General features: G+C 42.5%; 1 protein-coding gene across 1 annotated transcript; it reads left to right on the top strand.

The window, feature by feature from the left end:
* Positions 1-1,727: 1,727 nt before the first annotated feature.
* On the top strand, positions 1,728-23,664 carry muc5.7 (mucin5.7). Its single transcript, XM_088616929.1, has 12 exons — positions 1,728-1,824; positions 4,102-4,146; positions 7,037-7,070; positions 7,602-7,631; positions 9,962-10,133; positions 10,753-10,856; positions 12,283-12,454; positions 13,456-13,559; positions 14,518-14,698; positions 16,077-16,180; positions 18,317-18,488; positions 19,302-23,664. The coding sequence occupies exons 2-12, from the start codon at positions 4,135-4,137 to the stop codon at positions 19,432-19,434; spliced, it is 1,218 nt and encodes a 405-aa protein (XP_088473055.1). The 5' UTR covers positions 1,728-1,824; positions 4,102-4,134; the 3' UTR covers positions 19,435-23,664.
* Positions 23,665-23,876: the final 212 nt, after the last annotated feature.

The raw sequence follows: 23,876 nt of genomic DNA, 5'->3' as shown, positions 1-23,876 counted from the left end.
AAATCTTTAAACATTAAGAGCTGAGATCAGAGAAGTTCTTCTTCAGCAAAGCATTAGTGCAGTAAATAGCAGCTCACTTAGAACATCCTTTGCTGTACAACATTTGCTGTAATTTAGAATTGCCCCATTACATTTTGTCTTTCATGTCTTGACTCACAGCAATAAATGCTGCAGCCTCACACAGGAAGAATAAATAGAAGACAGGCTACTGTGACCTGCCCACCTTTGAGCTCTTCAATTCAGTTCAGTTTATTGTCATATGCACAAGTGCAGTGAAATGTATTTGCATGTATGCTCCAATACAAAGACATTAAGGAAACACCAAAAACATAAACACAGAACAGTGGCAGCAACAACAAGTTAAACAACATACATCTTTGAAAAAAAACACACCAGTGGTAGGGTTAGAGCTCAGTAATCTGACAGTTTATGGGAAGACACTGTCTCTCAATCCGGAAGTTTGTGCCTTTATGCTCCTATAATGCTTCCCAGAGGGAAGCAGGGAGGAAAATGAGAAACCAGGATGACTGGAATCCTTTGCGATACTTCCAGGCTTCCTGAGACAGCGAGTTGTGAAAATGTCAGAAAGAGAGGGGAGCTGTGCTCCAGTGATGGAGTGGGCTGACCTGACCACCCCCTGTAACACCTCCCGTACAGACGACAAGCTGCTGTTGATCTTTAACGTATCGCAGGTCGTCAGGAGGAAGGGCTTCAGTGCTGACATCCCTTGTCCATACCCCCACAAGTTACAGGGGCACAATTTCTCTGTGAGCTGGAGGAGCTCAGGTCGATTAGTCCAAGTCCTGGGAGACCAGGAGTCCTGGTCAGGGTCGGCCAGTGACACGACCCAGCCCTGTTCCCGCGGGGCCTGGGCCTCTGGGTTCAGCCTGACCTCGGAAACAGCGCCTTTACTGCCGGAGCCACTTCCACACCCTGGAGAAGTGAACTCTTTGTTTCCGTGCCTTGGATTATTTCATGAACACAGCGTATTATTGAATGAGACTGACGTGTTGACTTCATGAAGACCTGGCCTTGCCATTCTGCTGTTTTGTATCTGAAGGGTCACAGCAGGGAATGATTTTAGCATATCTTGACAACTTGTTTTCCATCTCTTAGCTGAATCGTGGGACAACCAAAGCCACTCAATTATCAGAGCAAATACAGATAACCTTATCCATAGGTAATTACATACGGCCAGGACCTCTGTCTTAGGAAAGGAATTTGAGGACTTTATAGCAGCATCTTGGAGGCCTCTAGAAGCAGTGAGATTGTGCTATACCGCTTGATCTCCAACCACTTGGGGTTATTGCAAACAGTCTGAATGAAAATATTCCTCTTTCGTGCTCAGAAGAGAAAACATGACAAACAGACCTAAAAAGTATAATTTGGGGGATCAAGCCCCTGCCATTTAAAGAGAAATGTGTACTCAGACGGCATCAGAGTTAAGCAGAAATCTGAACTTCATGAGAAAAGCATGAGGAGGGGAGGAGAACGAGACAAACATTGTTCAGCCTATTAAGGCACCTAAGAAGGGCCCATTCAGCTCTTACTGACAGTCATAATACATGTTCAATTACTGGATTCTCTCAAGGTCAGGGTGTGGTTACAGACTGTCCAGCGATAAACCAGATTCAGATAGAATTACTGCCTACTTAGTGCTCCATAAATGCTATTGGTCTGCTCCTGACTAGATAACGAGCTTGTTTTCTAGCTTTGTGTTGAACAAAAACACCACTCGCATCTCATGTAACATTCTTAAAGGGTCTCTTTCTAAAGATCGCAGTTGAAGCATCCCTACCAATCAGCTGAATCTTCATATTTCAAGTGAGTATCATGAAAAGTACAGAGATTTGGTCTTATTGTGAAATTTGTGTCTTTTCATTGTGCTGTTTTTCCTTACCATACAGAGAATTGTGAGGACGTTTAGCATTTAACTAACGAGCACCTGCTTTCATGCCGTGTCGATCGATAGAATCTAGCTGCATAGCACTTTGATCCATCTTGGTCTAGTGGAGGATTAAGGTTGTTTCTTCAAGGGAACTTGCATTGATATGTAATAGAAATAATAACTCTCCTGCTTTATCAATACAACTTGTCTGTAGCTGGGAAATAACTGAAGTGGATCATTTTGCTCTGCAGTGGGATTTTCATTCATTCCTGGCTTTTGCCCTTTATTTCTGTCCCAACCACCTGGATTTTCCACAGGTTCATTGTTGGGAATTCAGGGTGTGGGGCAGAAGAACATTTCCACTGCATTATTAAATAATAAAAAAAAATTAAATGCCTGTAATGATGTGAATACGTCTTTATGACAGTCAAGAGATACAATATCTGTATATTACGAGGGCCAGCAGTTGACAACTGTTGCTCTGCGGAAGTTTTCTAGTGTTGACAGTTACTGATTCAGTTCAGTTTCAGCAAGACATTCACCCAAGCTTGCCAGATGGCATCTTTAATTCACATTGATAATAATCTTCAAAAACCTCATCACAACAAATCAAGCAGCCATTAGCACCCAGTATTAAGTGTTATTTGTAGCTGATCAAGTTATTGGCAGAAATCCTTCACACCATTCATAAACCTAAAGGGCTACCTTTTGCACTACAAAATATAGAGCTAGCAGAATTAACTTGTACAGTATGTAACAGAAATTAGATACACTGTCATTTCTCTAAGAAATCACTATCTAATTGGACTTCTGTGTGTTGTGAACTGTTTCCAAATGTTCCAATGTGATGATGAAATGGGAGGTTTTATTACTGTCTCAGAGAAAGATGAGTAACTGATTGAATTCAGGTGATGAAGAAAGAAATCGTCATTATTCTTTGATAATTGGAACCATGTCACATTTTATTTGTATTAGATCTGCATCTGAAATTAAAATGTCCAAAGCAGTAAGCTTCTAATGGCTTCCAAATATTGGCTTCTTCAAATGAATGTACATTATGTTAATTCAAATGATTACCAAGAAACGAATTCACAGAAATTCAGATTCAATATAGTGCAGGTAAATGAGGCTTCTACTACACGCTGATAAAAATCGCTAATTACTGTATGTGTATATCTAAAGGCAGAAATACAGTTGTGTTTTTCTCATTTCTACATACCTTTTCAAATCAATGTAATTAAGCTGGACATATATTAGTGTATCAGTGGTTTAGGTCTCTCAGGTCCTGTTGTCTTTTCAGTAGTGGCTTGTTTACGGTCTTTAGATTTATTGTGTAGCATGAGCATAAATTCCAACCAACTGAAAAAAATACTCATTTTTACACACAGTTTTTGTTTTTACACAAAGTAATGACTACTGGTGTTTACTCTTTAGTGAAATACCTTTCGTTTACTTTTTATTGAAAAATAAAGTAAGGACATGAATAGAAGAAATTGAAATATGAATAAGAAGTCCCGTGTGTCTTTGAGTAATTAATTAGAATTCTCAAAATGAACAATATACTGTTTTATATTTTGAATTACACATATTGACCTTAATAATGGTTAATACTGTAGCTTTTGAAGTAGAAATTTAACATGTGTACAGAATTTCTGCAGGGTTTCTGTATGTCATAGGTGTGGAGATGTTGTGGCTGAACTGAATTTTAAGATGGAGATTTTCTATTGTAAAACATTATCAAAGAAAAATATTAGCATATTTAAAATGACATACAGTATTCTACAGTTATTACTAGTGACAACCGACAACACAGACTCCACTGTGCCTCCTGGCTTTGTGAAAAACTTATTTTTCCAAGAGTTTTGGATAATTTTCCTTGGTTATTTTTCACATCCAAGGATTCTATAACAAGACTCAAGAGCTCAAATCTTTTGCAAGAGGCGTTTTACAAATCTGCGGGTCACCTGCCGGAGTGTTTGGTGTGATTTGACAGTGAGAGCTCATGGTCTGCAAAAGAAGCTGGGACTCTGCCACATTAAAGTGAGATCACCGACCTGCAGATCAACACAAGTTCTGAAAAAGGACTGAGGTGTCGTGAGTCTGCTTCTTTAGACTGTCATACACCAGTGTCTGTGGACATATCAGAGAACACTTATAGATCTCCAGTGCTTCTGTGCCGCACTCAAGTAACAGGGTGTGTTCTTATGTTTTAGAAAGAATACCAGGTCCAGGAATTCCTGAATGCCATGATAATTCAGGTATGAATTTTTCTTTATAGTGGATTTGTATAACTTATACTGCAATAATATAGTTAGTACATCATGTGCTAGTTGCCTCTTGTTTTACAGCTCAGCAGTTACCAAAGACATTAAACGAATACATGTAGATCTCTGGATCGCTATACCATGACTAGTAAAAGAGATCTTGTGCAGTTTGGTAAAGAATATTTTACTGCAAATTACACAAATCAGTCTTTAACTAAAAGACACTTTTCCTTTCTTTTAGATGTGACAATTTATGCCTAATTCTTTAACTTAAATATGTGGACATTGACATGTTTAACAATGTTGAAAGAACATTTTTTTTAATGTAAGTGAAAGTTAATCATTTATTTTATTTATAAGTTCATAAGTTCTTATGAAATCATGTTGTTACTTGTTCTTTCACTCAGTTAGCATCTGTGCTATTTTTTGGCATATAACAATAACAGCTGTTAATCAGTCCATAGAGTAGGTCTGATAGATTTCCCTTAACGTGCATCTCTTGTATATAAATTATTAAAACACTGAGGGTTCTATGCATGAACTGACATTTATACACAAGATCGGAGATCAAAATTTTCCAAACCCTCTGTGTGACACCTGAATTATCTTCTGACTCAAGGTCATGAAGGACAGAGCACAACCGATTTGTTTAGATATTAGAACTCTAAAGTTAAAACAAAATCCGCTGATTCTTACAAATAAATGTAATTTCCCATCTTAGTTATTTTTGTAATCTCTTGCTGAATTCCAAACTTGCTTTGTCACACAGCACCCTGGAAAGTTGTACAATTGTAGTTTGAGTGACAAGGTAAATATTATTTTAATTAAGTGGGTTAGAAATCTGAGTCAGTGAAATTTGCTTCAGTGGTTTATATGTATACATAGTGCCTGATTCATTCTGTTCTTTGCTCTTGTTTTACCTTGATGTGCCCCTATGCCAAATCTTTAAATAACATTTTTTTGCATTTTTATTAAGAGGACAAAGTAATGACAAAGCAGGAAGAAAGGACCTGTTTTTATTTGCCATAGCAGAGCAGCACCCTCCATCGTGAGAAATTCAATATGAAAAAGTCAATAATTAGCAGTAAATAATCGTTTTATCTTGTCGAAAACGTGAAAAACCAAAACAAAGTGGATTTCCCACTAGATGTAGCTGCTGTTTACAAAAAACAACACTTAATTAGTCAAAGGACTTTTTCAGTTGTGGATGAAACTGATGACATTAGTGATCCACTAAATTAGAACACACCATTCTTCATTAACAGACAACAGAGCCTCATGTTACAGAATTTGACTTCCCCAGAAGACTTTCTGCTAAAGACCCTTTTGCTGCAGCTGGGCTTTTTGTCATTGGTACTGTATGGAATCAGTAGGTTTAGACAGACCCAATTTTGTAACTTGTCAAGATTTGTTTTAGCTAAATTAGCTCTAAACTTGTTTTCCTCTTAACTATCATAAGCAACTTTGCAAACATTTTGCAAAGTCTTAGGAATGGAACCCATATCAAGGTCTTTATAAGAGCATTGTTCAATCAATGGCTGAATTAATTCAGATCTCACCTTAAACCCAAACCTTAAGACCCTGATTTCTGAGTGTCCAGGCAGAAGACTAGCCATGCGTGTTCCTTATAATTGCCGATATTTCCTTCTTTTTCTGAATGTTTAATCCCCCCAGTCTGGGGTGGCAGTAAAAGTCTGTGGTCACATGGGGAGAAGGCAGAAATACACACGAACTCCACAACCTTCTGTCCTGTTTATCTTCGGACAAACTGCGAGCTCTGTGGCGACACAGAGAAGGTTCGGTGACAATCGGAGGAGAGGGGTGACCTGATCTGATGTCTCCACTGACCTGCGGCAGGCTGGGAAATCAAAGAGGGGGCACAGTTTCATCGGGTGTCGATGAAGCCCAGTCCTGTTCACGGTGGTGCACAACGCTCAGGAAATTGCATTGTAGGCTCATACTTCCAAAGTCTGTGCCCTAGAACTCGACTAGCACCTTCTCCGGTTGAGTCCAGAGCCCCAGCCCTTCCTTTCCTTGGAAATGACACAAAGTCAGAACAGTTTGTCAGGGTTTCTGTCTGTGTTGAATTGTTGTGAAGTTCTACAATATGTGATGTGCAAACTTTCTAACTGTCTACATGTACATTGTCTACTGTTTGTTTGTATATTGTCTTGATGCACTGTCTGGAACTTTTTTTTAACAATCGAGAGACTTTCTGTAAGTAAGAATTCCATTGTACCAGTACATGGACCGGTTACAAAGTTCAAGTTCAAGTTCAAGTTCAAGTTCAAGTTCGTGCTCTCGGTGGGCGCTCCTAGCGAATTTACTTGTAGTCGTATTATTGGACACTAGAGGGCAGCATTGCACTCCTGTGGATCAGCCGCTTCTCGCAGGCCTTTTCATTGGCCTTGCTGTGGAGGACAAGGGGTGTGAGAGCAACGTCTCATTTAAACATAAAACGCCCACCAATCATACTTCAAACGTGACGCCATCATGACAGATGGAGAAAGTGAACCCGTGCTCAATGCCACTCCAGAATATACGCTTCAGCATGTTTTTCAAAGCGCTTCGAGAGGCTGCATTTTAAAGATCATCTCATCATCAACATCAACATCCCGTTCTGAGGGGGTGTAACAACGTTCACTCCTCACAACAATCAAAAGTTAAACTACAGTCACCAGTCATCATAGCGTTAAAGTTTTTACTCTTATTCTTTTGGCTTCTGCTGTTTCAGGAATGCAGATCTTACTGTCACTGGTGCTGCTACTGTTGTTCAACTATATAATCAATTTGTGAATTGAAATCTACTACTGTAGGGCTGTGGGGTCTTTGCTGTACAGGGAAGAATTCATTTCCGGTCTAATTCTGTCTTTCCTTCTCGCAGGTTGTTTTGGTTTCCTGTGTCATCGACTTGGCTGGTGAGTAGATGTCGAAATGTTGTAATTTCCTGAAAATATATTTTTTTGACAGTAAAACTAAAAGTACTGAGGAATTAAAGGCTTCTTTCAGCATTTTATGACATTTATTATGTAGAACTTTTATTTATACTAGTTCATAATCATAATTTATTAATAATAAGATCAATAAACAAAACATCCATCTTTTGCCTAAACATGTATTTATGAAGTTTTAATGTTGTATTTCAGATTTCTGGTTGTTACAAAAGAGTTTGTAGTTTAGAATAAGTACGTTCAATAGGCATTGAGAACAGTAAAATGGATAAACGCTTCATGTTGCAGACAACACAAAAAGAATAAAAACTCTCACCATTTTTCACATTCTTGAAGTTTGATTTCTGTCCAGCAAAGAGCTGGCTGATCAACGATGACAAGGCGATTTATACAAATTAAATAAAGAACAACAGTTTTGACATTTCACTGCAATTAAAAGGCCTCTTGAATCATTTGGCCCTACTGTTTGTGACTAATGTGTTTAACTTTATATTTTAGATTTGCTAACTATCAGCCCTCGTGAAGACAGTAAGTATTTCCTTCTTTATGTCAAGCTGAAAATCGGCTCAATAGAGGGTTGGTAAAGTCCGATGGGCAATGTAGATTGTAACCTTTTCCTCAGTTTGCAAGGGTGAAATACTTGGCTCTTATTCCTAGAACAGCCAGTATTGGCCTTTCGGACTATATAGAACCACCAATCTGATGGGCAAAAAGGTCTCCTATGTTTATTGGCTTCTATGGTGTTGTCCCTCTGAAGCCACTGAGTGATCAAACTTGCTTTCTGAAAGACCAAAGAGTCCAACAGACCATGACACTGGTGGCCTGCCAAGCTCGGACCTACAAATCTGGAGCCAACGTCCCAAAAAACATCAGCATACTCTGCCAGCTGAAGCTGGCATCAGACATCCAGTCAGAAAGCTGGCATCCTGTCAGATCAGAGCTCTGCAGTGGGCTTTCTGGCTCAGTGAACTCAGTTAATGCAGTTATTGTGTGGAGTGAAGGAGTCAGAAGCACAAATACAGTGTTTCCTAGGACAGCAGGGAGCTGCTGACCAGAGTAGGGTAACATTTAAGAGCTGGTGTCAGAGCACAGTCAATATAGGCAATCATTGTCAAGCAAGGGAGTGTTTTAGATACACTTCAAAATACAGGCCATCGGGTGAGGCTGTAAACACACAGAAATGGACATACATAGTATACAGGTGGAGTGGTGGCACTGTGCCTGTGGCTGGAAAGTTGCCAGTTCAAATCCCGCGACCGGCAGAGGAATCTTTCGGGAGAAGCCACCTTTAAAGGCGCTATATAAAATAAAGTGTATTATATTATTATTATTATTATTATTATTATTATTATTATTAATCCTACGCCGTTGGGCCCCTGAGCAAGGCCCTTAACCCCAGCTGCTCCAGGGGTGTTGTATAAATGGCTGACCCTGCGCTCTGACCCCCAACTTCTCTCCCTGTCTGTGTGTCTCATGGAGAGCAAGCTGGGGTCTGTGAAAAGACAAATTGCAAGAAATTGCATATGGCCAATAAAGTGATCTCTATTTCTTATCTTACATGATACATTACAGTAGTAGGACTTATTAATCACTTTCATACCTATAGGTCTATTGACACAAATAAACTTGTGAATGTATTTGTTGTGCTCTCATGCCGTATTATTCAGAAAGCTAAACCACCTGGATGTGTAAAAGGCTAGAAAAGCATACATGTGTTTTAAGTTATGGGAGTTTGTCTTGAAAAATGATTTCCCTTGATAGACATTATTCCAATCAGTGCGCGACGTCTAAATGAATTTCTCTAACTGGAGCAAAACGTGTTTTCGTGGATCAGTGGTGTGTTTTTCCACAATGTATTCCTGGATCTCCCCTGTCCGTTGTTTTTAACAAGACCTGAGAGGCCTTCAACAGCTCTGGAGAGATTAACAGTGCAGGCCAGAGATCTGCAGAACGTTTGCAGCCCAAAGCCTCTGAATTGTCAGAACAAAGAGAGGCAGGAAGTCCTTGAAGATGAGATCTGTCCTCTCCAAAGTCCCTGGATCTTTTGTATTTTACAATTTTGGTGCACAAACTTAGTAGATAGACAGATGTTATAAAAAAAAGGAAACCGGCTTTAAAGCAACTGGAATGAAGTACTTTTGCAATGAAATGCACTGCAAAAACATACTGGCAGAAAATGTACTCAGAGCAATTATTTAGGCAAAAGGTAGTTTTTTAACCTTTCACTTTGTTTCAAAGAAATATTTCGTCTGTGACGAAAATAAATAAATAAATAAATAAAATATCTCACATACTTTTCCAGGAGATCTTTATTTTGATTTATTACTTATACATCTGCTTTTAACACTTTTGGCCCATATTATACTTGTACTGAAGAATGGAGCCTGGTAGTTTTGTTGCTGAGATCTCTTATTCCAACAAACATTTATCGTTTTGGGGGGTTTTTTGGACAAGGGAGCACAAAAAGTTCCCAGTTCTGCTACTCGCGGGCCCTTGCTGCATGCTGTTCTTAAATTCTAACCAAGCAGTTATTAAATTCACCATACTTAATTTAATTTTTTTTAGTTTGTTTAGTTTTGATCACATGGATCAAAAATCACCCAGAAATATTCACAGAAAAAGTGGACTTTGTTTGAAGACAGAACGGCAAATACCACCCTGTAGCCCACGCAAACTAACCGCTGCAGGAGACTGAGTCAAAAGGCAATGAGTTATGTTATATGTTATATGTTATATGTTATATGTTATATGTTATATGTTATATGTTATATTATAGTTACTGTATATAGACCTTACTGTGTGTAAGATAGCCCAGGTTCCTCAGCCAAATCAACATTAAAGGTCCTGTTGTCTCTAAGCCTGCAGGACAGGCTGGTTTGATGATGGGGATGTGACCATATTAGGAGACAAGGAGCTCCTGGCGGACCTCCAGCGGAACCATGGGGATCACATCTGCGAGAATCCAGTGGACATGGAGGCACAGACAATCTCAGGACTTAAGTCCTACCAAACCCTAAACACCTTCAACAGGTTCGGGCCTGTCTTTGTGGGGGCTTCCCATCCACTCTCATTCAGGTTTCATTTATTAAGCCAGACGCCACTCGAATGAAACTCCACATCAGGTAGCAACAGGCCCAGATGTTTATTGACACTTTTGGATTGATGACTTGAGGCCATTGGTTTCTACAAAATTCACATCCGAGGTTAGGAGTTACTGGCTTTGGGGAGACATTTGTGTCATATTTTATGCTCACATTCATTCAAAGGGTTGAGATTTACAGTATATGCCGTTTCCCTGGAGGTCGCAAATGATCATAACAAAGACACATCTAAGCTCTCACCAGCTGGCTGCTCCTAATTAGGTACAAAAACAGGCTTAGTTTTTCCTTCCATGAATCGGCTGTTGATGGAGACTGTCAAATCATTGCTAGTTGGAATGTTGTGGGCGTCATCTGAAATATCTTTGGCAAGGATTTGTTGGGAAGCTGTATTAAAAAAACTATATGAATCCCAAAATGTTAGTGTTTTTTTTTACAGTTAATTGCACAATCATCCTTTTTCAGTAGTTTGGTCAACTCCTAATGACGATTCATTTGAGAGTTCCTCCTGACCTGTTATAAACTCCATCTGGCTCATCCCTGTTTCCCAGATTTAACTGCACAGAAGGCTTCATCTGTCTGAATTCTGAGCAGAAGAGGAGACGATGTGATGATTACAAAGTCATGTTCACCTGCACAGGAAGCTTCTGCTCAGGTATGTTTCCTGAATGTTTATATGCGGCCCAAGACAGAGGGGCGCCATCTGTGGCACTGACAGTTTCTCAGAGGCTATTTTTATATAGTGCCTTTCACAACAAGGTTGCCCCAAGGTGCTATATGCAAGTGATCATACATGTTGTGAATACAGAACAGAAAAGACCAGAAGACAACGGAGGAGAGGAACCAAAAACTCCTTAGTAAGGAGAAACAAAACCTCTAGGGGTCCAAGGTCAACTGGCTGCCCAACCCCTTTGGGTATGCTAACATTATATAATTTAAAAAAAGGAAATAAATGAATGAGGGTATTAATCCATCCATCCATCATGTCTTCTGTATGTCAGTACTCCATGCAGATCTCTGTAGACCAGAAAAATCCTCCTAAACGATAGCTATATCCACGATGTCCCTCCTGGATCCATGGCAGTGATGCAGCATTCAGTCTGGATTTGAATACTGATATTGACTTGGCTTCCCGAATATGGGGTGGGAGACTGTTCCATAAGCTAGGGGCTCTGTAATTAAACTGTTATTTTATCAATGCATGGAATATGAAGAAGACCTGCATTCTGTGATCTAAGAGGGCGACTTGGATTGTATACATTAATCAGTTCCATTAGATAGACATGTGCCTGACCTCTGAGAGCCTTGTAAGTAAGTAGAAGGATTTTGAAGTCCGTCCTGTACCTGACGGGAAGTCAATGAAGAGAGCTAAGTATGGGGGTTACAGTAACAATTCTAGCTGCTGCATTCTGAATTTGCTGTAAGGTGTTGGTGGTGAAAGAGAGGTGGGTGCTCCCTGATAGTAGGGCATTGCAGTAGTCTAACCTGCTGTATACAAGAGCATGTATTAATTTCTCTGTGTCTTGAGTGGAAAGAAACTGCCTTAGTTTTGCAGTATTTCTTAACTGCAGTATTTCTTAACTCTTTATGTATTCAATACTGTTTTAACATGAGAGTTAAACGAGAGCCTTGTGTCTTACATGACGCCTAGGTTACATGCTGAGTCTTTGAGGCAGGTTTTTAAATCCTCCGAGTTAAGTGCTGAAGTTATAGTAGTCCTATCAGTATTGCTGCCAAACAACAGAACCTCAGTTTTACCGGTGTTGAGTAACAATTTTAGAAATGTACTAAACATTGGAAAAACAATAGGCAATCATGGCCCTCTGTTTATTGTAGTTTGTAGATCAGTTCTGAATCCTACAGTGTAGTACATAGATCTTAACAAAACTTAAATGGCACTGGAAAGACAAATTCACTTAGGGGCATAAAGCTTAATTCAATTAAATAAAAACACAAGCGATGACGTTTTCATGCATTATCCCTACAATTCTAAACTATTTTGGTTTAATCCTCATTCAGCCTCCAATGAATACCTGTAGAGAAGCTCAGTTTTCTAACGGTCGTGTTTCTGTGTTAAACAGGGTGTCGAACACGTTGGTTTGACGTCGATGACCCGTCGGGGAACGGAGACTATGAGGTCCTGAGCGAGCTGCTCACCGTGTACCCCCGAGAGATCTGCTCCAGACCCCTGGCCATCGAGGCGCAGACGCGGTCGGGAACCCCAGCTTCTCTCACTGGGGACACTTTCCAAGTGTGAGGCACCTCCGTCAGCTGCCACGCCCTGCAGTGAATATACATCATGTTAGATTGCCTTTAATAATAATAATTGCTTCCACTTATATAGCGCTTTTCTGGACACTCCACTCAAAGCGCTTTACAGGTAATGGGGATCCCCTCCACCACCACCAGTGTGCAGCCCCACCTGGATGATGCGACGGCAGCCATAGTGCTCCCCATACACCAGCTCTCAGTGGGGAGGAGAGCAGAGTAATAAAGCCGGTTCAGAGATGGGGATTATTAGGAGGCCGTGATTGGTAAGGGCCAATGGGAAAGTTAGCCAGGACACCGGGGTTACACCCCTACACTTTTCGAGAAACGTCCTGGGATTTTTAATGACCACAGAGAGTCAGGACCTCAGTTTTACATCTCTTCCGAAGGACGGCGCCTGTTTACAATATAGTGTCCCCGTCTTATACTGGGGCATTAGGACCCACACACGCAGCAGGGCGAGCGCCCCCTGCTGGCCCAACTAACACCTTTTCCAACAGAACCCTTAATTTTTCCCAGGAGGTCTCCCATCCAGGTACTGACCAGGCTCACACCTGCTGAGCTTCAGTGGGCTGCCAGTTGTGAGTTGCAGAGTGATATGGCTGCTGGCCACATCCAGCACGAAAAACAGAGCAGAGTCACTTTTCATTTTCGTTTCAGAGAAGGAAATGATTCGATTAGATTACTCTTTATTGCCACACAACAATAGTTGGTGGAATTTGCTTTCAGTACAGAAAAGAACACAGACTTTTGGCTGACCCTGCGCTCTGACCCCAAGCTTCTCTCCCTGCCTGTGTGTCTCATGGAGAGCAAGCTGGGGTCTGCGAAAAGACAAATTCCTAATACAAGAAATTCCGTATGGTTAATAAAGTGATCTTAACTTATCTCATCTTTGACAAAAAAAAATGACCATGATAAGGTTGTCTAAAAACAATTCAGGATCTCTGAAAGAAAACTTGAAGCCGCTTCTTTGCTGTGTTTTCCAGCTACGACGCCACCTATGGGTTTGCCTGTGTGAACGCAGATCAGAGTGACAGCAGGTGTGAGGATTATAGGGTTCGATTTACCTGCCCAGAAGTGTTCTGCTCAGGTATAGGTGTTTTTACTTTTCACAAGTGCTTTTTTCTGCCTTTTTTGGGAAAGTAGACTCCTCATTTATTTTTACCTATTCTTATTAACTATTTTCAGTCCGTTTGGCACATTACTGTGCCCTTCCTCTCTATTTGCTAACGGATTTTATAACAGCCTTTCGGGAAGAAGATAAGAAGATAAGATCCTAATCTTGCACTCTAGTGCCTGTGTATATACAGTGGACTCCGGACTTATTGGCACCCCTTGATAAATATGAAGAAAAAAGTAAAAATGAAATAAACCACATAAATAATGACAGATATTTTATACTCATACTGTATGTTAGGGGAATACTTGTCCTTTTTTTTCTAAAACATGTTTTTCATCTCAAGGTTCAATTGTAAACAAGTAATGCTGTTTTACCGAAACAACATAGCTGCCAAACTTATTGGCACCCTTCAAGATCCCTTCAAATAAAACTAAACGCATCTGAAAAAATAATATTTATACTTGTTTGAGTTCAATTTTGTCATAAGGAACTCATGTGTGTACTTGAGGGCTGATGGGCTGACCCCAGTCCCCCTCCTCCAAACTGGGCAGGAGCAGCTTCCCTGTGGGGAAGCCTCATCCTCTCTGTAGAAACTGGCCTGCACACTCAACTCTCTGTGTCCGCCATTAGTCTTCCAGCTCTACAGAATTCACTTCTCCCACTACATCTGGAACAGACACTGCCACTTCCCTCTTCCTCACTCTCTCCCCACATTTGCCCCCATCTGTACAGCTGGGCAGTGTACTGTACTGCAGCATGTCAAGTGAAGAGCCTTGCTCAGTGGTACAGCAGTGTCTCCCCTGGGATTTGAACCCACAACCTTCCCTTTACAAGTCCAGAACCCTGACCACTGCTCCGCACCACTTTCCCGACCTTCTCTCAAATTCACTTTCCTGACTTTCTCTCCACTTCTACCACTGTTTTCCAGTATCCCAGGAGTGCAGAACCGGTTGGTTTAGCAGTGATGATCCATCTGGTGTTGGGGACATTGAGTCAATCACCCATCTTCTCCAGAAATACCCCGAGCACATCTGCTACAATCCCATTGCTATCCATGCGCAGACGGTGGCTGGGATACCTGTCAAGCACACTGGAAACACCTTTCTCACGTGAGACGAGACATGGTTCAGTCAGGCCAGACATGTGGGGACTTTCAGTGTCCTACAGTACTGTTCAAAGTTTTGGAAAATCCAGCTAAGTATCTTTGCACTGTCAATGAAAAACAGCTTATTGATAATATTATTGACGCCTGTTATTAATAATGTGCTCAATAATTCAGCAACATATGTATAGTGATCTTTATTAAACAGTCGCGATTATAAAATAAATACATCACAGATCGAGACACAGTGAGCTATCCCTGGAGAAATAGACATTAAGCAAAATAAAAATTAATTTTGCTAAAAAATAATTAGTATAAGTTATTTTGAGAATATGGAGTGGGACTTGAAAATCATTAAACAGCAACCTACAACAGTTATAAATAATTAATCATTGGAGAGTTTAGATATTCAAAGATTAAAGAAGGCTTTGAAAAATCATGGCACTAAAGCCACATACTGTACATACCAGAGGAAATTTTGAATGCAAATGGATTCTGGCAGAAGACAAATACAGCCAGAGACGAAATGACACAAAAATGACAGGCCTCTGTTTAAGGTGCTTATAGCACCCCGGGGTGTTAAGAAGAAAGTGAAGCCACAACAGGCAGGGCAGCAGCAGGTATGAATTTCATAAATTCACTTCCAAAAGCATACCTGAGGTGGGTGGCAAGTGTAATGTATTACAAGTTATGTAAAAGCACTCTCCAGATCGCCTGCATTTCTTTTTTTCATTCTGGGTCTCTGGACTGTACTAACCAGTTTAGGAAAGGGAGTGGCCTTACAGCTTCAGAGCTCTCTTATAACTAGCATTTAGCTTTGGTGCATCGGAAGATGACCCTTTTGGCTACACAGTATTGACAAGTAAATTTTATAATACAGGTGACTGCCAGATGTCACTTCTTCCCTTATCAGGGAGTGACGAAAACAATTTGATACTCCGGTTGTTAAATTACCAGTAATCTTTTCTTATCATTCCTAAGGTTTTGTTAGATGTTTCTACCATAAGTAGTGTTTATTTTTGTAATGCTTCGAAAGGGAGGAATATTTTGAAGTCACTTTAATACAGCATTGACTGCCTCCTGAGTCACCATGGCAGATGCAGCCTCTGTAGTTCAGGAACATTTTGAAGACTCTCACTGGTGCCGTAATTTCTACAGTAGCTGAATTTTAGCTGGTGCTTCAGCGGTGGTCCATCTGATTGTGGCTCTGTTCTTTGCACTGTGGGCTCGCACAATGACAGAGGATCAAGCGATACCAGCTTTCCTTTGCTTTAGTGCCTGTGCCAAGGTTGTAGAGGCTGGCCAAGGTACAAAGCAATTGGCATTTCCAAAAATCAGATGCAAAGGAAATCTCTCGAATTGATTCAAAATCTTGCTTCATTCAGCTATGATGTCACATATGGATTTGCCTGCATCAATTCTGACCAAAGCAGTGGCAAATGTGAAGACTACCGTGTCATGCTGACCTGTCCTATGGATTTCTGCCAAGGTAAGGCTGGCCTCCTGCAAATTCCTTCCTTATGAAACCAGAAAGGGCCTGCATAGTTTTTGGAATTAAATAATCCCAACAAATGTGGCAATGCTATAAATGATGTAATTCTGCTGAATATTCAGTAGGGCCAGCCCAAACGTGCACCTTTAACAATGTTTGAAGCGTGACAGGCTGGGAAGGCTGTCTTTTTCCATTATACAGTAGTGCGTGATAGAGAAACCTGCAGCCCACACAATCTTATGGTCTGTGTCTGGCTTGGAAAGGGTAGCGTTCTTCAAGACAGCACTGACCACTGGACGGCAATAGCCCGTTAGCCCATAAATCCACACAAGGAAACACATTCATTATTTTGCATCTGGTTTCGTGTGCATGACCATATGACATCAATCAAAGTTTATCAAGTGCACAACAATACAGTGTGCAGCAGTAGTTGCTGGCAATGAAATATCTTTGGACAGAAAAGCAGAGGGCAAAGGCCCTTCCACTTGACTAATGGGCAATGAGAGTGTCTGCCAGAGGCTATTGTGCTGAAATGTCACATGTCTGTAAATTCCAACACCTCTTGGAGTCACTGGTGTTTTATTGTTGTTTTGTCCTGTGAGCTATCACTAGCGATGCTTCTCTCTGATGGGGGAGCTTTAGCTGAGCAGTACACCCAGCAAAAGTACCTAAGGCTGCCTTGTTGGCCTGTTGAGTGTTCTTCACAAACAGGTGGCAAAGAGGGAATTTTTTTTTGCTGTGGAGCTCATTCCTTTTGCACTTAGAGGTATGAGTGACAAGGGCTTGCAATAACCATAGCCCTGCCATTAAAGACTGGTTAACATGTAACTAGTTTCACCTGCTCCTCACTGAGTCCGTAACAACCTGAGTTGTTGGGTGTACAAGGTTTTGTTCACCCTGTGTCCTTAGAGGAAAGGTTAGAAGTTTGGTCAGGTAGGAGGGAAGCCCGTGATTAGAAAGTATGTTTTGCTGGACGGTAGGGTTTCTAATAGTAAGGGCTCAAGTTAACTAGGCTGTGTTTTAAATTTTTATATTAAATAAAGACAGGAAAGGTCTTGGCTTGCACCTTTACTTTTTTTCTGCAGTGAGGTTTATGTTTGGGCATCTCTGGTGCCACAGTACCAGTGGGAGTGTGCACATTTTTCACAAAGACTTTAACTTCCTCTTTACAATTTCAGGGATCATTTGCTTAGCCCTATTTGCAGACTGACCTGTAGCTCTAGAAAACTGAATCTGGTCTGCAAGTTAGATCAAGGGTCAGATATCTGCATTCATTTCCCCGTAAGACGGAGGTGAAATTTGATTTGAAAATTCACAGCTGGAGCCAAACCTAAGGATAACGCACAATCAAAACCCACGAACATAGCCTTTGGATCAAAGAAAACAATGGTACAATGGAACACAATACCTTGTGGTCTCAGGAATTCAAGCAACATTGCATTAGTAAAAACAATCTTTTGTTGCAATTGTATGCCTTTTTGTACCATGAAGGGCTGTTTGTCTTCATTAGGTCAGATGACCAGCCAGTACAGAAACAGACATTAGTCATCTAAAAAAAAGCATCAAATGCATATTTAAGAGCAAAAATAAGAAAAATACTGAGAAAATTTGCTTTACTATCTCCAATGGATGGATGTCGTCAAAATGATCAGGCCCTTTTAGGACAAGGGCCTGGGTTTCTGGCTCTGGTCTGAATTAGCAGAAGCAGTGTCAGGGTGAGGGCTAGGTGCATACTGTAGACTTACTGTATGTGCTGCAGTACAGATCAGATCACTTTATTGGCCATATACAATTTCTTGTATTTGGAATTTGTCTTCTCCGATACCCCAACTTGCTCTTCCTGAGACACAGGGACAGAGAGAGAAGTTTGGGGTCAGAGCGCAGGGTCAGCCATTTATACGGCTCCCCTGGAGCAGTTGGGGTTAAGGGAATTGCTCAGGGGCTCAACGGAGTAGGATTCCTCTGCTGGATACGAACCAGCAACCTTTCAGCCACAGGCGCAGATCCTTAGCCACAGAGCCACCGCCCTGCCCCAGCAGTCCCAGACGGTTTCGAATTGGACAGACCAAGGCAGCCCGAGCCCCGCCAGGTCAGACTGGCTCTGATGCTGCTGCTCCTGTCTCCCTGCGACAGTGTGCAGGACTGGCTGGTTTGACATTGACGACCCCAGTGGGCGTGGCGACTACGAGACCCTGCAGCAGATCCTGGTGGAGCACCCCGAGGGGGTCTGCTCAGACCCGCTGGGCATCGAGGCCATGACCACTGCCGGCACTCCTGCCCTGCAGACCAATAACGTCTTCCAAGTGTAAGAATGACGCCGCCACGGACAGGAACAGACGGACAAATATGCGTCCAGAATTGTTATTCTGTAATTCTGGTGCGAATGACCCGGACGGGTTAAACTAATGCTTGCAACATCACTACCTGGTTAAATTTTGTTAACACGGTAGAACTGCAGTTATCCACTTGGAATAGGGGTAAGAACACAATAGAAATTTTGTTCTACAAACATCATTGCATAAAACGAAGTTTATCAGAGTGAATATCTTAATGTTTGCTTTTTCTGCTGTGAGCCGGCTGACAAAGAATGGTTACAGCACTATATAAATGCAATTTATTTTCATTTCTTGAGTTTATATACATCATTACATCACTTAATTAGCCCTATACAGTTTCTTGCATTAGGAATTTGTCTTTTCACATACCCCAACTTGCTCTCCATGAGACACACAGACAGGGAGAGAGAAGCTGGGGGTTAGAGCGCAGGGTCAGCCATTAATGTACTGTAGCACCCCTAGAGCAGCTGGGGTGAAGGGCCTTGCTCAGGGGCTCAACAGAGTGGGATTCCTCTGCCAGCTGTGGGATTTGAACCAGCAACCTCCCAGCCACAGGCACAGATCCTTAGCCACAGAGCCACCACTCTGCCCTTTTTTCAATAATACTTTTCATTCCATGTGATCGTGGACTTTTTCTTTCTTCCACTCAGAAAGAACCCACCAAGTTTTGTAACAACCCACTTGTTTTATTGTCAGGGATAGACAGAATGGTCAACATCGTGAGTTCACCTGGACTCATCCATTTCTCCTGGTGTTCCCCCTTTCCCCCCACCGGTCTGCAGGTACGACGCCACCTACGGCTTCGCCTGCGTAAATGCCGAGCAGCCGCCCAACAAGCCCTGCGAAGATTACAAGGTCCGATTCACCTGCCCTCCACAGTTCTGCGAGCACAGAAGACCGCCGGCAGTGGCATGAAGGCGGGCGTCGAGACCCTCCCCCCCAGCGTGTTGCAGGGGTCCTGCAGACAAGAGGCCCCTCGGAACCCGTCGCTTCTCGCTGTAGGACTCTCTCACAAAACACCGTTCACTAGCGTTAACAAACAAGGACAACATTTCTGAACAAGTGCTGCCTTATCTGATTCATATCAAGTGCAGGCCATGTGTGGGTTTATCCTAATATGTATTTTACTGTAATGCCTCATTCTTGGTACCTTTTGAAGTAATAATAATAATAGTTGCTTACACTTATATAGCGCTTTTCTGGACACTCCACTCAAAGCGCTTTACAGGTAATGGGGATCCCCTCCACCACCACCAGTGTGCAGCCCCACCTGGATGATGCGACGGCAGCCATAGTGCGCCAGAACGCTCCCCACACATCAGCTCTCAGTGGGGAGGAGAGCAGAATGAAGCCAATTCATAGAGGGGGATTATTAGGAGGCCATGATTGGTAAGGGCTAATGGGAAATTTGGCTAGGACACCAGGGTAACACCCCTACTCTTTTCGAGAGACGCCCTGGGATTTTTAATGACCACAGAGAGTCAGGACCTCGGTTTTACGTCTCATCCGAAGGATGGCGCCTGTTTCACGGTATAGTGTCCCCGTCATTATACTGGGGCAGGACCCACATGGACTGCAGGGTGAGCGCCCCCTGCTGGCCCCACTAACACCTCTTCCAGCAGTAACCTTAGTTTTCCCCAGGAGGTCTCCCATCCAGGTACTGACCAGGCTCAGACCTGCTGAGCTTCAGTGAGTTGCAGAGAGATATGGCTGAAGTAATGTAATGCCTATATACTGTATATCTGAGAATTAAATTACACAGACCTTAAATAAGAGATTAGACTACAGCTAGAAGTCTCTGGTTTTGGAGCTACAGTGCAGCCCAAGTTGTATTTTATGCAAATAGATGACCTAGAGATGCTTGAGAAACCATACTCCTGTATGAGCAAGGCCAGACACCACTGGGAGGGACACCTGTAGAGAGCAATTGGGTTGACTAGTATGTGTCAGTTCCAAACTGGCCAACTGAAGCAAGCTAATTGCTAATTGCTGTATCGTCCCCATGAAGACACTGTGACCCCAATATTACGATAAGGTAAAAAACAAATCTTATATGAACCAGAAGAAAAATATTATCTAACAAAGTGCTTCGATAGTACAGAAATAGCAGCACATGATGATGCCAGATCACCCTGTTGCCATAATAATGAGAAATGAGAAATGTGCAAGGAAAAACAAGGTTCCTGTTAGTTCCCATTCCCAAAGGACACAAATTCACAACTATTTACAGGTATTTGTTATTCAAATTGACCTTTTACACATGGGTGTACTGTACAGATTGTTTCATTCCAATTCACTTACATACTGGGCCTCCTGAATGACACGTTCACTGAAGGTGAGCTCTGTGATCTGTCATTTGAACCTGGGTCAGGTCACATGCTGACTTTCACTGGGAATCCCCAAGCAGCAGCACACATCTGGCTGAGTGGCTCTGGTGTCATGGTGGGCTCTCCCAGCTCTCCCATTACAGCAGTTCCTGCGCCCTCACAGGATCTTGCAGGTGGGCGGTGCTGTCGCTGAGGGACACGCCTCTCCACCAATCAGGGCTGAACCTCTGGTACAGGGCTGTGGTGCCCTTGATGCTTTAAAAAAGTGATTCAGGGGATCCTGTCTGCACCTCATTCTCTCCTGTGGGTGGCGCAGGCCTCATAGCTGTGAGCCAAGGTCTCAAACTCATTACATTTGGGAGCTCCAAATCAGGTGGTTATAACGAGACATAAAGGTTATTGATATCGTGTACCTATTTCAGCTTTGGAAGTTAATAGAAGATCAAACTGACCTCATTTGACAACATAGAAACAAAAAAAAATTGGACTTTGTCATTATTTTAAAACCATAATCAGCCAGTATCCAATATCTTTGTGAGGAAAAGTAAGTGCACCCTAAGTTCTCCCATCTCCATTGAGAAGGTTTGTAGAATCAGTGGCTCCAAAATAGCTGCAGATGATTAACTGATCATCAGTAAGTGATTCCCATTTGTATATACAGTACATTCAGAAACTTTGCTAGTTTGGCCTGAAGTACTTGGTTTAGTGGTAACACATGTTGTGCCTAGATAAAATGAAATCTGTAACAGATTTAGAGTGGTGATTGAAGGAATCGTTACAACTTATCTGCTGGAAAGGGTTACGAAGCCAATACCAAACAATACCCAGGAGTGGCTGCCCTCCTAGAAGAATATTGCTCCACAGCTTTAGTTTACAAAGCGGCACTTGAAGGTTGTTTGGCAAAAATGAAACAGAGCCTTTGACCAATCATGAAGCACAGTGGTGGGGTGGGGGGGGTGATGGTTTGTGCCTCCTATGCTGCCTGAGGATATCTTGCTATCGCTGGGTCTAGCATGACATCCGCACTATCCCAGAGTGTTCTAGAGGAAATGTGACACCATCTGTCCAACAGCTGACGCTGAACCAAAAGTGGGTCAAGTAAGAGGACACCAATCCAAAACACACAAGCAAGTCTATGGCAGGTAGGTAGGTCAGGTCCCCTTTTCAGGCCATCAAGGCCCATGGGGAAGGGGGGCCAAGGGTCATCATTTTTCTTGACCATCGGACACTGGGGGTGGAGGCGATGCAGTCAGCATCATAATCAGCTGGCCTATTACCCCCAGTACTCATTAGGAAAGCAGGGGAGTGGATCTGGGAGCCATCTAGAAGGACTTAGAGTAAGCTACATCACCTGCCCCTATCTGGGATTGAACCCAAGACCTTCCAGTCAGGAACTAGACACCCTTGCCAGCTGAGCTACCGCAACTCTGGAGTCTATAACAGAATGGTTTAAAAAGAGGAAATGCAGGATTTTGGAATGGCAAAGTCAATGTGCACACCCAAACCCCATGGAAATGCTGTGGCAGGACCTAAAGAGAGCTGTGCATACAGGAAACCCCTGAAACATCAAAGAGTTAAATAGATAGATAAGACTTTATTGATCCCATAGGGAAATTGATGACTGAAATTGATTAGAGCAGTTCTGTAAGGAACAGTTCCTCCCAGGCGATGATCAGCTCTTACAGGAGACTTAAATTCAAGTTATTACTGCTAACGGGGATTCCACAAGTGACTAAATCTAGGGCTGCACTTGCTTTTCACACACAGATATTGAAATCTGGCTTCGACCTTTGCTTGGGAAACCGGCTGCATTTCTGGAATTCCCTGTGGATCGTGTCTCTCTGTATGTTTGCTGTGCCTGCATGCTGTCTGCAGCCTGCCTCACCCTGCACTTGGGTTTGAAGTGCTGGCGCCCTGGGCTCAATTCAACACCTGGGCTGCTGTCTGCATGGAGTCTGCATGCTCTCCCCGTGTTCTCGTGAGCTTCCTCCAGGTGATCCAGTTGCCTCCCACAGTCCAAAGACATACTGGTAAGTTAATTGGCTTCTAGTATGCCTCTGTGTCCTGTCCTGTGTCCTGTGATGAACTGGTGTCCCATCCAGGGTGTACCCTGTTGCCTGCTGGGATAGGCTCCTGTTCCCCCATGACCCCCAAGGTAGCAGTTAGAAAATGACTCCATGGAAAGATGACTGGTATTATCTTACAATTTAACCCTAGATCTCAGCTACATGGTTACTACTGCTACAATGTCTGCAACCTTATACCTTCGGATGAGACATAAAACCGAGGTCCTGACTCTGTCAACAATCCCAGAAAAGAGTAGGGGGTGTTACCCTGGCGTCCTGACCAAATTTCCCAGTGGCCCTTTACCAGTCATGGCCTCCTGATAATCCCTATCTCTGAACTGGCTCCATCACTCTGTTCTCCTCCCCACTGAGAGCTGGTGTGTGGGGAGCGTACTGGTGCATCATCCAGGTGGGGCTGCACACTGGTGGTGGTGGAGGGGAGTCCCTATTACCTGTAAAGCGCTTTGAGTAGAGTGTCCAGAAAAATCGAGTTATAAGTGTAAGCAATTATTATTATTATGATGATTATTATTATGATGATTATTATTATTATTATATTATTGTAGCGCCACGTGGGGCGCTTTATCCATGCGCAGGCAAGGCGGACTAAGGGACTGTATATAGTGGGACGAAGGCTGGGAGACAGCCTCTTCCCTTCGTGTCTGTGTTAGTGAAGGTGCAGCGCTGTAACCCCTATCCCTGCGTGTGTACCTTTCCCCGGTTCGAGTTAATAAATGTGTTGTTCAACCCCATCCCCTGAGTCCTATGCCTGTTCCATTCCGTACCGAAGCCTGCGGTCGTTACATTATTATTATTATTATTATTATTATTATGATTAACAGTTACTCAGTTATCTCGCTAAAAGCGCAGACGGTATGGTGGGTGCAGAGCCGCTTGTTTTGAGCGGAGCGTGGAGGCTGAAGAGGCAAAAGCGACTCCGGTCCTTGACGAGAGCGGTGAAGGT

Source organism: Lepisosteus platostomus, chromosome 23 (assembly GCF_059453375.1).
Source record: "Lepisosteus platostomus isolate fLepPlt1 chromosome 23, fLepPlt1.hap1, whole genome shotgun sequence".
Taxonomy (NCBI): Eukaryota; Metazoa; Chordata; class Actinopteri; order Semionotiformes; family Lepisosteidae; genus Lepisosteus; species Lepisosteus platostomus.
This window is presented reverse-complemented; position numbering and strand designations above follow the sequence as displayed.